The sequence below is a fragment of the Ranitomeya variabilis genome, chromosome 1 (assembly GCF_051348905.1).
Source record: "Ranitomeya variabilis isolate aRanVar5 chromosome 1, aRanVar5.hap1, whole genome shotgun sequence".
NCBI lineage: Eukaryota > Metazoa > Chordata > Amphibia > Anura > Dendrobatidae > Ranitomeya > Ranitomeya variabilis.
The window spans coordinates 1,095,256,716-1,095,270,238 of NC_135232.1; the positions used below are offsets into that span (position 1 = coordinate 1,095,256,716).

Consider the following 13,523-nt stretch of genomic DNA (forward strand, 5'->3'; position numbering starts at 1 on the left):
AGGACAAAAAAATGTTCTGAAAAACTCGGCTTATACACAAGTATATACGGTAAATGCTACATGCTGATATATCTTTTTTTTTTCCCCCTTTTTTGGCACTAACAAGGCATACTTGACTCCTTTCTAACATTTTTATTTTTTGTCAAACGCTTAACATAATATTTCTATAAATTGGCTGCTGTGTTTGGTTTTCTCCTATTCTGGAGACTGATACAAGAATAATTTTTTTTGTGAAAATCCGATGCACTAAAACCACATTTCCACACCTCTGTGTCATTTATGATCCCCGCACTTTTTGGCCTCTGCTGTGAATAGTCTCTTTATGTTTTACGGAGCTGAATTATGTTTTAGTTAAAGTCTCGGATTGTATCGTTATTCCATTGCAGACAAATCCAAGAACCCAATGATGAAATCGACTCCCGCGCTGACTAACTCCAGGAGTAATAATTCCATGGTAATTACACCATTGATCTCCATATTAAGTTTATGATTCTTAAGGGAATTCCATTTTTGCTAGTTTTCATTTTGCAAATGAAATGGGTTTTTTTTTTTCACCTTTTTTTATTACATTTTGCAGTAGAAATCTACATAATGCATAAAGTTTGTTTTAAATATCAATGGAAAATTAAATTCCAAAAAGTTTGCGCCTTGCCAGAAGGGAGCGCGATGTGAGAGTTCAGATGGGTTACAAACCAAGGTTGCTGTTCACCGTATTTTTCCCTGGTCTTTTCATGGAAAATCAGCAAAATTTTAAAGCTGTTTTAGAGATGCGTTATTGAAAAGCTTGTTCTGGTCCCCGCGGGACTGTTCGACACATGCAGGCATTGTCTAACAAACAGGCAATCCCTGCATTTTTTTCCTCTGTTAGGGTATGTGCACACGTCAGGATTTCTTGCAGAAATTTTCCTGACAAAATCCGGACATTTCTGCCAGAAATCCGCATGCGTTTTTTTTTTGCGGATTTTTTTGCGGAATTTTTGCGGTTTTCTCCTGACACTCCAAAATCATGGGAAATCCGCAAAAAAATCCACAAAAATAATGAACATATTGCTTCTTTTTCCGGATTGCGTTTTTTTTGCAGAAAAAAACGTAACATTTGCACAAAAAATGCGGAATGCATTCTAAATGATAGGATGCATAATGTATGCATTTTTTGTGCAGAATTATAGCGTTTTTATCGGGGAAATCTGCAAAAAAAAAACGCAAAAATTCCTGAAGAAATCCTGATGTGTGCACATACCCTGAAACAGCCACCAAACTTGCAACTGCGGGGACTCAGAACATGTTTTCGAGCATGCCGAAGACACTCTGTTAGCACACGAGCATGCTCAGATAACACCTTAACACCTTATCTGAGCATGTTCGCTCATAATTATTCATGACCCTTGGGTCAATTCTAGACATTAACGCTGCCCTGGGTCAGTGTTTTGGTCTTTCACGACATCTGCTCTTGTCTTCTGAGCCTGGCATCCTAGGTGCCTTTGACTCGTACTAGACCCTGCAATATCATGATGTGCATCTCAGGAACTAGTAAGAATCGTAAGCACCCATAAATGAAAGCCAGCTGCCATAGAGGACTAGCCTCGACGCTGGACCTCAAATAGATCATCTCTAGTTTTTTCCCAACACCCTTACACTGAGGACCCTCTAAAGTGGGATGTCCCACAACAAATGGCAAAGGAGAAGAAACCATCCAAGGCTGGATTGTCTTTCCCCAAAGGGCCTTTAGTTGCTACGTAATTTGCCTTTATGGGATGCTTGGGTGTACTTATGAGAAAAATTAAATCAGGACCCCCTTTTGGTGGTTTTTGATAGCACTACTTCCCATCTGCTAAAGTGAGGCTTGCAGGCAACAAGTCCTTTTTCTCATCTCTGTGATTTTTGACCTGTTCCACCAAGGATCACCCATGAAGTGGTAATGTCTACTGAGATTGTTACCACTCATTATCATGAAGCCAACCTGGGTAAGGTCCATTCTCTTTTTGACTCCCCAAACCAGCTGCATTGGGCTTTCTCTATGGCAAGTAGCTCCTTGTCAGGTCATGAGGTTAGTCTTGGTGCTCTTTTGGCATTGGGTTCTAGATATTTGCTCGTAAACAGCCGTCCTCAGCAAATCCCTTCCTCATCTTTGTCAGGGACTAGGGTTATAGGACAGCACAGACAATTATATTGTAGCGTATGTCATAAGGTTTTAGTATCTGTGAAATTAGAGGAGATTGGGATACTCACAATCATGATATTGGTCAAGGGAGAAGATCGGCCTCTGGTGAAATCTTCATCCATTCGACTGAAGGGCGAATACGGCAAAGGAAGCAGCAGAGATGTCCGACAACAGAGAAAAGATGAAGCTGTTATGAGGATGGGCAAAAAGAAGCAGCATAAGATTAATCTGGATGAAGCAGAAGGTAAAGGCAGGAATTGTGGAATTACATTTTTTTTCTGTGCAAAGCTGTAAAAAAAATATATACTGAATGCCAGAATCCTCGTATTGTGTAAGATTGTTTTTGAACATTATTTTAATATGTCAACACTATTACTTTGTTTCTTTCTAAGTTACTTTTTAGTAGTGTAATAGTTTAACATGACGTCTTTAATGAAGAAATTTTATTTCATAAGCTTTCCGAATTACCTATGTAATTATGTGTAAGTGTAATAATGTAGTTGGCGATCTCTGTCGCTCCCAGTTTCCAGCGGTGCTCCGGTTCTCTTCTTGACCATGTGACTCGGCTCACACAAGGATTTATGTGTGAGACGGAAATTGCTTTCTCTGTAAGTTTATGGAGCCCTGTTCTGAGGCTTCACAGCCTTACAGTGAAGGAAGTCGCTCCGCCCTACACAACAGTCACTGTGCGAGTCAGCAAAGAAGAGGCGCGCTCATGTGGGATTGGAGTCGCGCTGGAAACTGGAGAAGGCTGCAATCCGTAGGTATAACAATACACTTAGGCTGTGTGCACACGTTCAGGGTTTGCAGCAGAAAATGTGCACGTTTTTGCTACCTATTGTGAGATTTTCTGAGATCTTTCACTTTGCTGGTACTGTAAAACGCGGTGTATTTACTCTGTCGTCCCCCAATTAGAGGCTAAGAGAAAGAGATTTTACGGTGAGTACACAAAAATCTCCTTTCTTGCACAAAATTCGTACTGGGAAAAAAAAAACGCGACGTGTGTGTACATAGCCTTACACATCATCACATTAGGTCAATTTATGAAATGTATGTTTATACGAATATATATTATGCGTGTGTGTAGGAGGGCAGTATGTCGTCTAATGATGGGACGGGACGCGTGTAGTCATGTACCTAAGGCCTGTTTCACACGTCAGTGGCTCCGGTACGTGTGGTGACAGTTTTCTCACGTACCGGAGACACTGACTCACGTTGACACATTAAAATCAATGTGTCTTTGCACATGTCAGCGTGTTTTCACGGACCGTGTGTCCGTTTGAAAAACACGGAGACATGTCAGTGTTCGTGGGAGCACACGGACCCATTAAAGTCAATGGGTCCGTGTAAAACACGTACCGCACACGGATGTTGTCCGTGTGCCGTGCAGAAGACAGCGCTACAGTAAGCGCTGTCCCCCCAGCTTGTGCTGAAGCCGCCATTCATTTCTTCTCTCCAGCAGCATTCGCTGGAGAGAAGGAATGAAAAATCATTGTTTTTTTTTTTGTTTTTTTGTTGTTAAAATAATGTTCCTGGAAACCACCCGCCCGCCCGCCCGCTGGAAATAAAATACTCACCCAGCTCCCTCGATGCTTCCTCTCAGCGTCGCAGCTCTTCCTGTATGAGCGGTCACGTGGTGCCGCTCATTACAGTGATGAATATGCGGCTCCACCTCCCATAGGGGTGGAGCCGCATATTCATCACTGTAATGAGCGGCACCACGTGACCGCTCATACAGGACAAGCTGCGACGCTGATAGGAAGCATCGAGGGAGCTCGGTGAGTATTTTATTTCCAGCGGGCGGGCGCACAGGGGGTGGGAGGGGGTTGGTTACCGAGAACTTTATTTCAACCGCAAAAAACCGCAATGATTTTTCATTCCTTCTCTCCAGCAAACACTGCTGGAGAGAAGAAATGAATGGCGGCATCAGCACCCAAAGCAGGGGACAGCGCTTAATGTAGCTCTGTCTCCTGCACGGTCCGTGTGGTACCCAGTCGGCACACGGGCGGCACACGGCTGCCGCACGTGTGCCACACTGATGTGCCACGTGAGCACACGGACACGGATAACTACGGTACCGATTTTTCCGGTACCGGAATTATCTGGACGTGTGAGACTGGCCTAAGCTGTAACCGCGTATAACAGTTCTGCCCTAATGGAGATGAGCTAAGAAGGAAGATCTGAGAGCTACCATATAAATCAGATCTTCATCCACTCATACTGACTTGTGTTTCCGTTTGACTGGACAGCCCCTTTAAAGGGAACGTGTCACCCCCCCCAGGCGTTTTTAACTAAAACAGCCACCTTGTGCAGCAGTAATGCTGCATTCTGACAAGGTGGCTCTTTTAGTTCTGGGTGCTGTAACTGCCGAAATAATCCGTTTTGTAATTTGTCCTAAATACCTTTTCTTCAGTCAAGGAGGCAGGCCTTTCCCCCCCTGCTGCAGATGCCACACAGCCGTCACTCAAATCTTCCTGGCGCCGCCTCCTTACCGCTGTTTTGAAATGAGCCGGCGCCTGCGCTCTTTTCTCCTGCCTTGGGCAGGCGCAGTGAGCGCTGCCCGTCCTCATATGCAGTCTAGCTGACTGCGCCTGTTCGGCCGCCCTGCCTGTGAATCCCAGCCCCGCAGTGAGAATAAATCAGAAGACACTGCGGGGCTGGGATTCACAGGCAGGGCGGCCGCACAGGCGCAGTCAGCCCAAGGCAGGAGAAGAGAGCGCAGGCTCATTTCAAAACAGTGCTGAGGAGGCGGCGCCAAGAAGACATGAGTGACGGCTGTGTGGCGTCTGCAGCAGGGGGGAAAGACCGGCCTCCTTGACTGAAGAAAAGGTATTTAGGACAAATTACAAAACTGATTATTTCGGCAGTTACAGCACCCAGAACTAAAAGAGCCACCTTGTCAGAATGCAGCATTACTGCTGCACAAGGTGGCTTTTTTAGTTAAACATGCCTGGTTGGTGACACGTTCCCTTTAAACTCACATATTTGGCCCCAAAAAAGAGCTCTTGTTCAGTATTTGGCAGGACAATGTATGCATTCTTTTACTTTATTATTACAGTAATAATATAGAATTCAAAAAAGAAAAATTGGAAAATAAACAGAAAATCAACGGTGAAGAAATATAGAACTGTAATATATACATTAGTTACATAGGTTGAAAAAAAGACCGTGGTCCTTCAAATTCAAACTTTATCCACCAAAATTTTCTATATTTATTTTAGACCTTTTTTGTTGTTTTTATGGTATTTTTGACAGAAAAGAGCACATTAGTTGTTTGTTTGTTTTTTACTTTATAGGGGTTTTCCAAGGTTTCAAAGCCATTATGGGTACACATGTTGTGTTTTTCTTATTTCTTCACACTGGCTGACTTTTTTTTTTTTGAATGATTTTGGCCAAAAAATAAAAAAAAACGCTGTTCTTTGCCTGCAGGTTTGTGTAAAACACAAAAGACCTTGTGATATCAATGTGAGACGAATTACATCCTTTACTACATAGACCGGCCATGGGTCTCCTGACCCGAACTCTTCAAGTATAATAGTCATATATGAGGCTACCGAGCTCGATTTAGGAGACCCGCCGGCCAGTATGTGTATCGTGGTCGGAGTATGGACCACAAAATACAGATGTGTGAAGATGGTCTTGGTCATGATGAAATATTGTTAATTTGTTACTGTTTTTTTGTTTTGTTTTTTTAACTCAAAGCTTTCTTTGAGTTGATTTCTAAAGCGCAGAGTTCTCGGGCAGAAGACCAGAGAGGACTTCTCCGAAAAGAAGACCTGGTGCTTCCAGATTTTCTCCGTCTGTCTCCACTTGACGCAACTTCTTCCGGCCTAACATCAGGAAACTCCACCAAGAGGAGACCAGAAAAGAGTACTAGCCTTGACAAAGGCAACAGTGGATCATCCAGTGTATTTATAGGTACGCAAAACGGTGGAGAAAAATCCAGCAAGTACAGCGGACTGGATAAAAGAGACAAACATGACATTGTGCCACCTGCTGGAAGGAAAGCCTATGCTCCATTTAACACTCCATTATCCCCGATTCCACATGTTCAAGAAAAAAACATTCCCAAACGAGAAAGACTATCCAGAGACTTGTCCACTGGAAATATCCAGACTGTGGAAGATGACAATGTCGCCGATCTCACCCTAGTAGCCGAAGGAGACATTAGCAGTCCCAATAGCACTTTACTACCATTACCCCCATCACCGCCTCGTGATGTCAGTAAGCTCTCCGAAGCCAACTTTTCACCCCCAACTCCATGCTCGGGCAGTCAAGATAATTCTGGATATCAGAAATCAGGTATTTCAAGATTTTAGTGGTGTGTTTTGATTATTATTTTTTTTTTTAAGTTTACAAAGCCCTCCTTTAGTGCAAAAAAAAGTCTCCTTTTATTTTATATTCTTTGCACTTTTAAACATTGCAGAATTGCACATTTTTTTTAAACTGCATGTGTCTGTTTATAACACTATTTCCATTGTGGAAAAAAGTTATTTTTCAAGTGCCAAGTTTCTCCTTTACATGCCACATCTTGTATTTATGACCGATCTATAAGGATAGGCTAAGGATAGTGATGTAAATATTACGGTACATGGATTGTTAAATATTAAGGAAGCCATAATTTACAACTAATGATATTCATTTGTACTAAGTTGACCTTACGGAAGCCAAGTAGTGTTGACTTATATTGGTACCCTGTGATTTAAAGGGTAACTCCACTTCAATCAATCCTGTGACGTGTCATTGAGATATTTTAGAAGATAATGATTTTTGTTGGAGGTCCTCAAGCTATGTCTCCCATCAATTCCCCAAACCACTGATGGATACTAGACCACTCCTCTGCTTATGGTAGAATAAAATAACTCGTAGGGTTTGTTCACGCTGACTTTTTTTTTTTTGAGTTTTCGGAACAGGGACTCTCAAACTTTGTAATTTGGTTTTTGAACTCCCCTGAGTATTTTTACAGAGTCTTTGAAGCAGATACTCTCCATACACTCAGCGTGAACACACCCTTACATCGTGGAACGCTAATGAGCTTCTCTGTCCCATCATTGGTGGTGGTTCTAGGTCACTGATCCCCCATCAAAAATGCGAAATTCCTCTCAAAAGTTTTGGTGACTTTAGGACTATTACTACCATGTTCTACTTTCAAGGGTTGTCTCAAGATATTTCTTCAAGAGCAGAGACTTGCTTGTTTGCCGAGAGGAAGGGGCGTTGCTGTCCTGAATGGTTGACTGTTGGGACCAGTGGCATGGTTGAGCCGCTGGCCTGATCTATGGACTCTATTTCTGGAAGCGGTGGCAGCTTCATCTCTGCAACATCGGAGTAGTCCAGGGGCGCTGAAGCTGGTTGGATCTACCAGTCTTGTCAATCTACAGATCAGTGCTTGCAAGCACGTGCTCCTTACCTGGGAGACCATCCACCACCAATTAGGCTGCAGAGGTGGTCGATTAACTCGATAACAAGTAGTGAATTATACAATGAAAGATCCTTCTGATCTTAAAAAAGAAATAGCTTTTTAGCAATTTATGGTGATGCGAAAACCCCCGTAATACAACAAAACTAATTATGACTCTATTTGGTGGTCAATTTTTGGATCCAGCCTGTTTTTATGATATTGAATAGTTAATCAACAGTTCAAAAGCTATTTGAGGGCCATGGAAATTTAAAAAAAAAAAAAAAAAAAAAATATTTTTCTACAACTATTAAAAAAAAAAAAAAAATTCTTAAATTTGTATATATCTTATTTTTTTTATTTAAATTTTACTTTTTGATTTTTTTTTTTTTTTAATTCTGTGAATTTTTCCTGTAAATTCTACAATGACGATATCTTCTGCCCGGCATGTTCTCCCGAGATTCTCATGGTGTATAGTTATCTGTACAGTTTTTATTGATCCTCTTTTCTCTTTTGATTCCTCAATTGAAACCTTGCTATAAAGTGTGCCTTTATCAAGCATGATCTGTGTGTTCCTTCCGTTGTATCATTTTTATTTTTTTCTGCTGTGGTCTGTCAATGATTTTAGATAACGCACTGAATTTTCTTAACTCTCCTTAAAGGCATTCTACATTTCCTTTATCTTCAGACGTAACCACTCATCTTAACATTTACCCATACTAATAGGCAGCTGTTCATAAATTATTCTCTGATCAGAGGGAAAAATGTTCATTCAACTAATGGATCACAATTAATAAATTGGTTTATTTTGTAATAATTTTTTTTTTTTTTAAATAGCCAATTAAAAGTAGCTTTTAATCTGAATATTTGGTATGAGGAGGAAAGAAAAAAAATGTTGCCTTGAGTTATTAAATTAGATCAATTTAATTTTGGGACCAGATAAATGGGGGAACATTTTTTAGTTATTTTTTTATAAATATAAATTAAACATTATGGAAGACTTGATCTCCTACACAACCACTCTGATAATGGTATGTAGCGTTATGACCCACAAATCCCTTGTTAATGGTCACTCCTCTTCCACAGTTTCCCACTGTACTGAATAAGGTGACCGGGTGTCAGTGTCATGGTCAGAAAATTGTTCCTGGAGTGCTGCTTTCCCCCAAAAATTTGAGGGGCTTTTGAGGCACCTGGAAAATTTTACAAATCTTCCAGAGTCTGTGAGTTGTCCCCTTTTTATGTTCCAAGTGAGATGGTAAAATATGGTAATAAACAAGATATGTTGCCCCATCTCTTCCTTCAAAACTGGAAAAGAAATTTAGCTTCGGGATGATCTAGTGACTTCCGTAGCCTCTCACTTCTGCTGACGTTGTGTGACCCACAACCTGCCGAAACGCGTGGATGTACCTCATCTTAATAAATAGGATATGTGCACAATACCTGCTTATCATACACTCACTGCGGCCTGGCTTGGAGTGTGGATCGTAAGGTCATCCACACAGGTAACTTATGATGCTGAAAGAGCTTGTCATGTCCCAAAATGCTGTTAATCTGCAGATATAGCTCTATACTGATGAGCCGACTGTCAAGTCCGTGCTGGTGCACGTTTACAGCCACCGCTCCCCATGTACTGAGTGTTGACTGAAGTCACTCCAGACGTTCCTTTATGACTGAAAGCTGGAGGGAATAAAGTGCATTTTCTCTTTGCAGCCAGGCTATCCGTGCAGCAGCCACACGGCTTTACAACGCTATTAACCTGTAGATTAACCCCAAACTTATAGGTTAATATTGTTTTTTGAAACTACAGGTTCCCTTTAAGTGAGAGGCTGTGGATGCAGCTGCATAATCCCTTTTAAAGCTTACAGAAGATACACAGACACTCTTAAATCACTGAGTGGAAGTTAAGATCCCCTCCTGAGTACAGCAGTCTGCCTTTCTTTTTTTTTGTGTTAGGACCCATCCCAATATTATGCCGACAACAGCGTACGATAACAAAACAGTTTTTGTTCATTTTTTTAATTTTGCTGTAATCTGAGACTTAAAAAGACAAAAAAAACCATAGGAGCTTGGCAGTTCATCCAATCAAATCCGTGGGAGCTTGGCAGTTCATCCAATCAAATCTGTGGGATCTTGGCAGTTCATCCAATCAAACCCATAGGAGCTTGGCAGTTCATCCAACCAAACCCGTAGGAGCTTGGCAGTTCATCTATCCAAACCCGTAGGAGCTTGGCAGTTCATCTAACCAAACCCATAGGAGCTTGGCAGTTCATCCAACCAAACCCGTAGGAGCTTGGCAGTTCATCCAATGAACTCATAGGAGCTTGGCAGGTCATCCAGCCAAACCCCTAGGAGCTTGGTAGTTCATCAAACCAAACCAGTAAGAGCTTGGCAGGTCATCTAACCATACCCATAGGAGCTTGACAGTTCATCCAACAAAACCCGTAGGAGCTTGGTAGTTCATCCAACCACACTATAAAGAAGGGTGACAATACTTTCCATTTGTCTTCATGAAGAGCGACCATGGCCGGACATGTTGTGTAGCCTTATTTTTTGTACTTACAATAGAGCAGGCCCACTTTTTTGCAGTAAAGACCTTATTCAGTGCCCGTTTCTATAGTATGTAGATGCAGAGAGCTCCATCATAGTCACGCCCCACAAGTAGACATCGGCCACCTGTACAGAACCTCGATCTGTAGAATTCCTTTAAGGGCAATCAATTGTGTTTGCACTTTAAAAAAATCCTGAACTGATCTTTGTATATTGCATGTAATCCCAATATTGTGTGAACTGTAGCCTGTGCTCGTCTCCTCCTATTCTGTAGATCACTTGATCTTGACTGTAGAGATTTTGTGTGCATTTTGTATCAATTCTCTCAAAAAAATAATAAACTGTCTCCATTCTCTATCTTTCTCTTTCTTTCTTGTTTGTTCTTTCTCTATTAATTTTTTTAAAATTTAAGTTTAAAGAAAAATAAAAGCTACTTAACCCATTCATTTACCCTGCATCGTATCATCATATACCTAATTACTTAACGTGAGTCCATTCACTCTAACGAAGCACACCGGGAATGTGATGGAAGGCATCTGATTCTAAAAAGACGTCTTAAAACGGAAAGTCTCAAGGTGAAAAGATTGCACAGAAGGGCGATGCCAATAATTATTGGTTTTCATTTCCATAGAGCCATAAACTTAACTGTTACATGGTAAAGACAGTAATATGAGTTTTGCACTCTATTTACATTTTTTCACTCCCAATTTTGGCCCAGAGTGAAACACATGGCCAAGCTGCAATACCACCTGCAACCTGAAGACCGCGTCTTTTCCTATCCAGCGGAGTTGAAATTTCCTTTTTTTTTTTTTAATACTATTTTACTTTTTATTTTTGCTAATCTAATTTGTGCATGGTGAGAACTTGGAGTAATTGCACCACACTGTGAAGGAGTCTCTCAGATTTAAAAAAACAAACGCAAAAATGTTCACTCTTGCCACTTTGGCTTTAGGGTACCGTCACACCGTGCAATTTTCGTCGCTACGACGGCACGATCCGTGACGTCGCAGCGTCGTATGAGTATCGCTCCAGCGTCGTAGACTGCGGTCACACTTTGCAATCACGGCGCTGGAGCGATGCCGAGGTTCGCTGGTAACCAGGGTAAACATCGGGTTACTAAGCACAGGGCCGCGCTTAGTAACCCGATGTTTACCGTGGTTACCAGCGTAAAAGTAAAAAACAAACAAACCGTACATACTCGCCATCTGATGTCCGTCAGGTCCCTTGCCGTCTGCTTCCTGCTCTGACTGAGTGCAGCCGTACAGTGAGAGCAGAGTGCAGCGGTGACGTCACCGCTGTGATCTGCTCTCACTTTCCGGCCGGCGCTCACAGTCAGAGCGGGAAGCAGACTGCAAGGGACCTGACGGACATCAGATGGCGAGTATGTACGTTTTTTTTTTTTTTTACTTTTACGCTGGTAACCACGGTAAACATCGGGTTACTAAGCGCCGCCCTGCGCTTAGTAACCCGATGTTTACCCTGGTTACCAGCGAACGCATCGCTGGATCGCTGTCACACACAACGATCCAGCGATGACAGCGGGAGATCCAGCAACGAAAGAAAGTTTCAAACGATCTGCTACGACGTACGATTCTCAGCAGGATCCCTGATCGCTGCTGCGTGTCAGACACTGCGAGATCGTAACGATATCGCTAGAACGTCACGAATCGTACCGTCGTAGCGATCGTAATTGCACTGTGTGACAGTACCCTTAGTCTCAGATTTCCTGTCCATGCTGCAAGAAGGCAGACTCCTTATCAGAGACCTGATTACAATGACTGATAACTCTGTTATGCACAACTGATAAAACAATCCAACCATCACTCTAGGAGGTGGTATCACAGCTCACTGCCTCCCCTTCCCTTCGCAATGGCTTTTGCACATGCGGATTAGATGCTACAATCCAAAAGATAGGATTAGGTACAATGTGGCTAATATACGTGTGAATATCCTGAAACAGGAAGTTAGTCTAAAAAAATAACCCCAGTGGCCAGTGTGAAAATTACAAGATTTCTAACTTTTATATTTAACCTCTTATCACAATGGATGGATGTATCGGTCATGGAGCACAGGTCTGTTCTTCCGTCATGCGGATTTCGCACAGCTCAGGTTCTGTACTAATGCAATCAGCAACTGGAGCCCAACTATGACACACAGGCTTCTGCTGCAACTGCTAGTATTAGTGTTCTTGCCGATCCTTACAATTTAACCCCTAATATAGCACATGAGCAGTTGGAGGGAACGCACTCCCTCACTCAACCCATTGGCACCCCGCAGTGCAATCATGGGTGCTGACGAGTTTCTATTGCTACCGGAGTCCAGACAAAACTCTAACATTCATCACAGCCAATCAGATCCCTCCACGGGAGTGGCCTAATAGACTAGCTGTCAATCAAACACTGGCCGAGAAATATTCAGCACTGCTATATTAATATAGAATATAAATATTCTCTTAAATTCTAGTTTACCCCCTAAAAAATGTTTTAATCCCTTCATGATGTTGGATGTATAGGTACATCATCTGTCGTGTCCCTGCATTTGATGCAGACTCTTTCCCTGCACATGACAGCTGATCTGATCAGCTGACATGTTCTTCTAACAGCCGTGGGTGGATCCGAGATCCACCCGCGACTGTTAAGTTAAATGCCCCTATCAATCTCTGACAGCGACATTTAATGTGTTGGCCGGAAGCGCGTCACAAGACCTGACCATCTGCGCCCTTCTCGCGTGATCGCAGAGCGCCGATGAGTTGTCATGACAGCCGGTGGTCTGCGGAAGGCCCACCGTGCCTGTCATTGTAAATCTCCTATGAATGTTGGCTTGTTGCCGGCACAACTATGTATAGCACAGGCAATTGGATGATCACAGCTTCAAGTCACCTTAGGGGACTATTAAAAGCAGTAAAAAGAAAAAAAAAAGTAAATATGAAAAAAAAAGTTAAAATCACCCCTCTTTTGCCCCATTCAAAATAAAGTAAAAAGACATATTTGGTATTGCAGAAAAGTATGATCTATCAAAATATAAAGTAAATGAATCCGATCAGTAAACGGCGTAACAAGAAAAAAAAACACAAAATTGTTTTTTGGGCCTCAGCAACATTGCAATAACAAGGTATCTACCCCAAAATGGTATCAATAAAAACGTCAGCTCGGCTCACAAAAAACTCCAGATCACAAAAAATGGACACGCTACACTTTCTTTGAAAATTTCTGAGGTTTTTTTTCAGCACTTAAATAAAAAGAGAACCTATACATGTTTGGTATCTGCAAACTCATATTGACCCTGAGAATCATAATGGCAGGTCTAGCATTTAATGAACATGGTAAAAAAAAAAATTGTAGAATTGCGCTTTTGTGCAATTTCCCCGCACTTAAAATTTTTTCCCCGTTTTTCATTACACTATATGGTAAAACGGTCCTG

At 42.0% G+C, this 13,523-nt stretch overlaps 1 protein-coding gene across 2 annotated transcripts in view; it reads left to right on the forward strand.

Annotated features, from left to right (window-relative positions):
- Positions 1-13,523, forward strand: part of RGS12 (regulator of G protein signaling 12) — a 167,767-nt gene that overhangs the window by 135,568 nt on the left and 18,676 nt on the right. For both annotated transcript variants that reach the window (XM_077280057.1, XM_077280058.1), the window contains exons 15-17: positions 387-454; positions 2,249-2,405; positions 5,864-6,463. In XM_077280057.1, the coding sequence (XP_077136172.1) occupies positions 387-454; positions 2,249-2,405; positions 5,864-6,463 (825 nt within the window). The remainder of the gene's footprint in view (positions 1-386; positions 455-2,248; positions 2,406-5,863; positions 6,464-13,523) is intronic.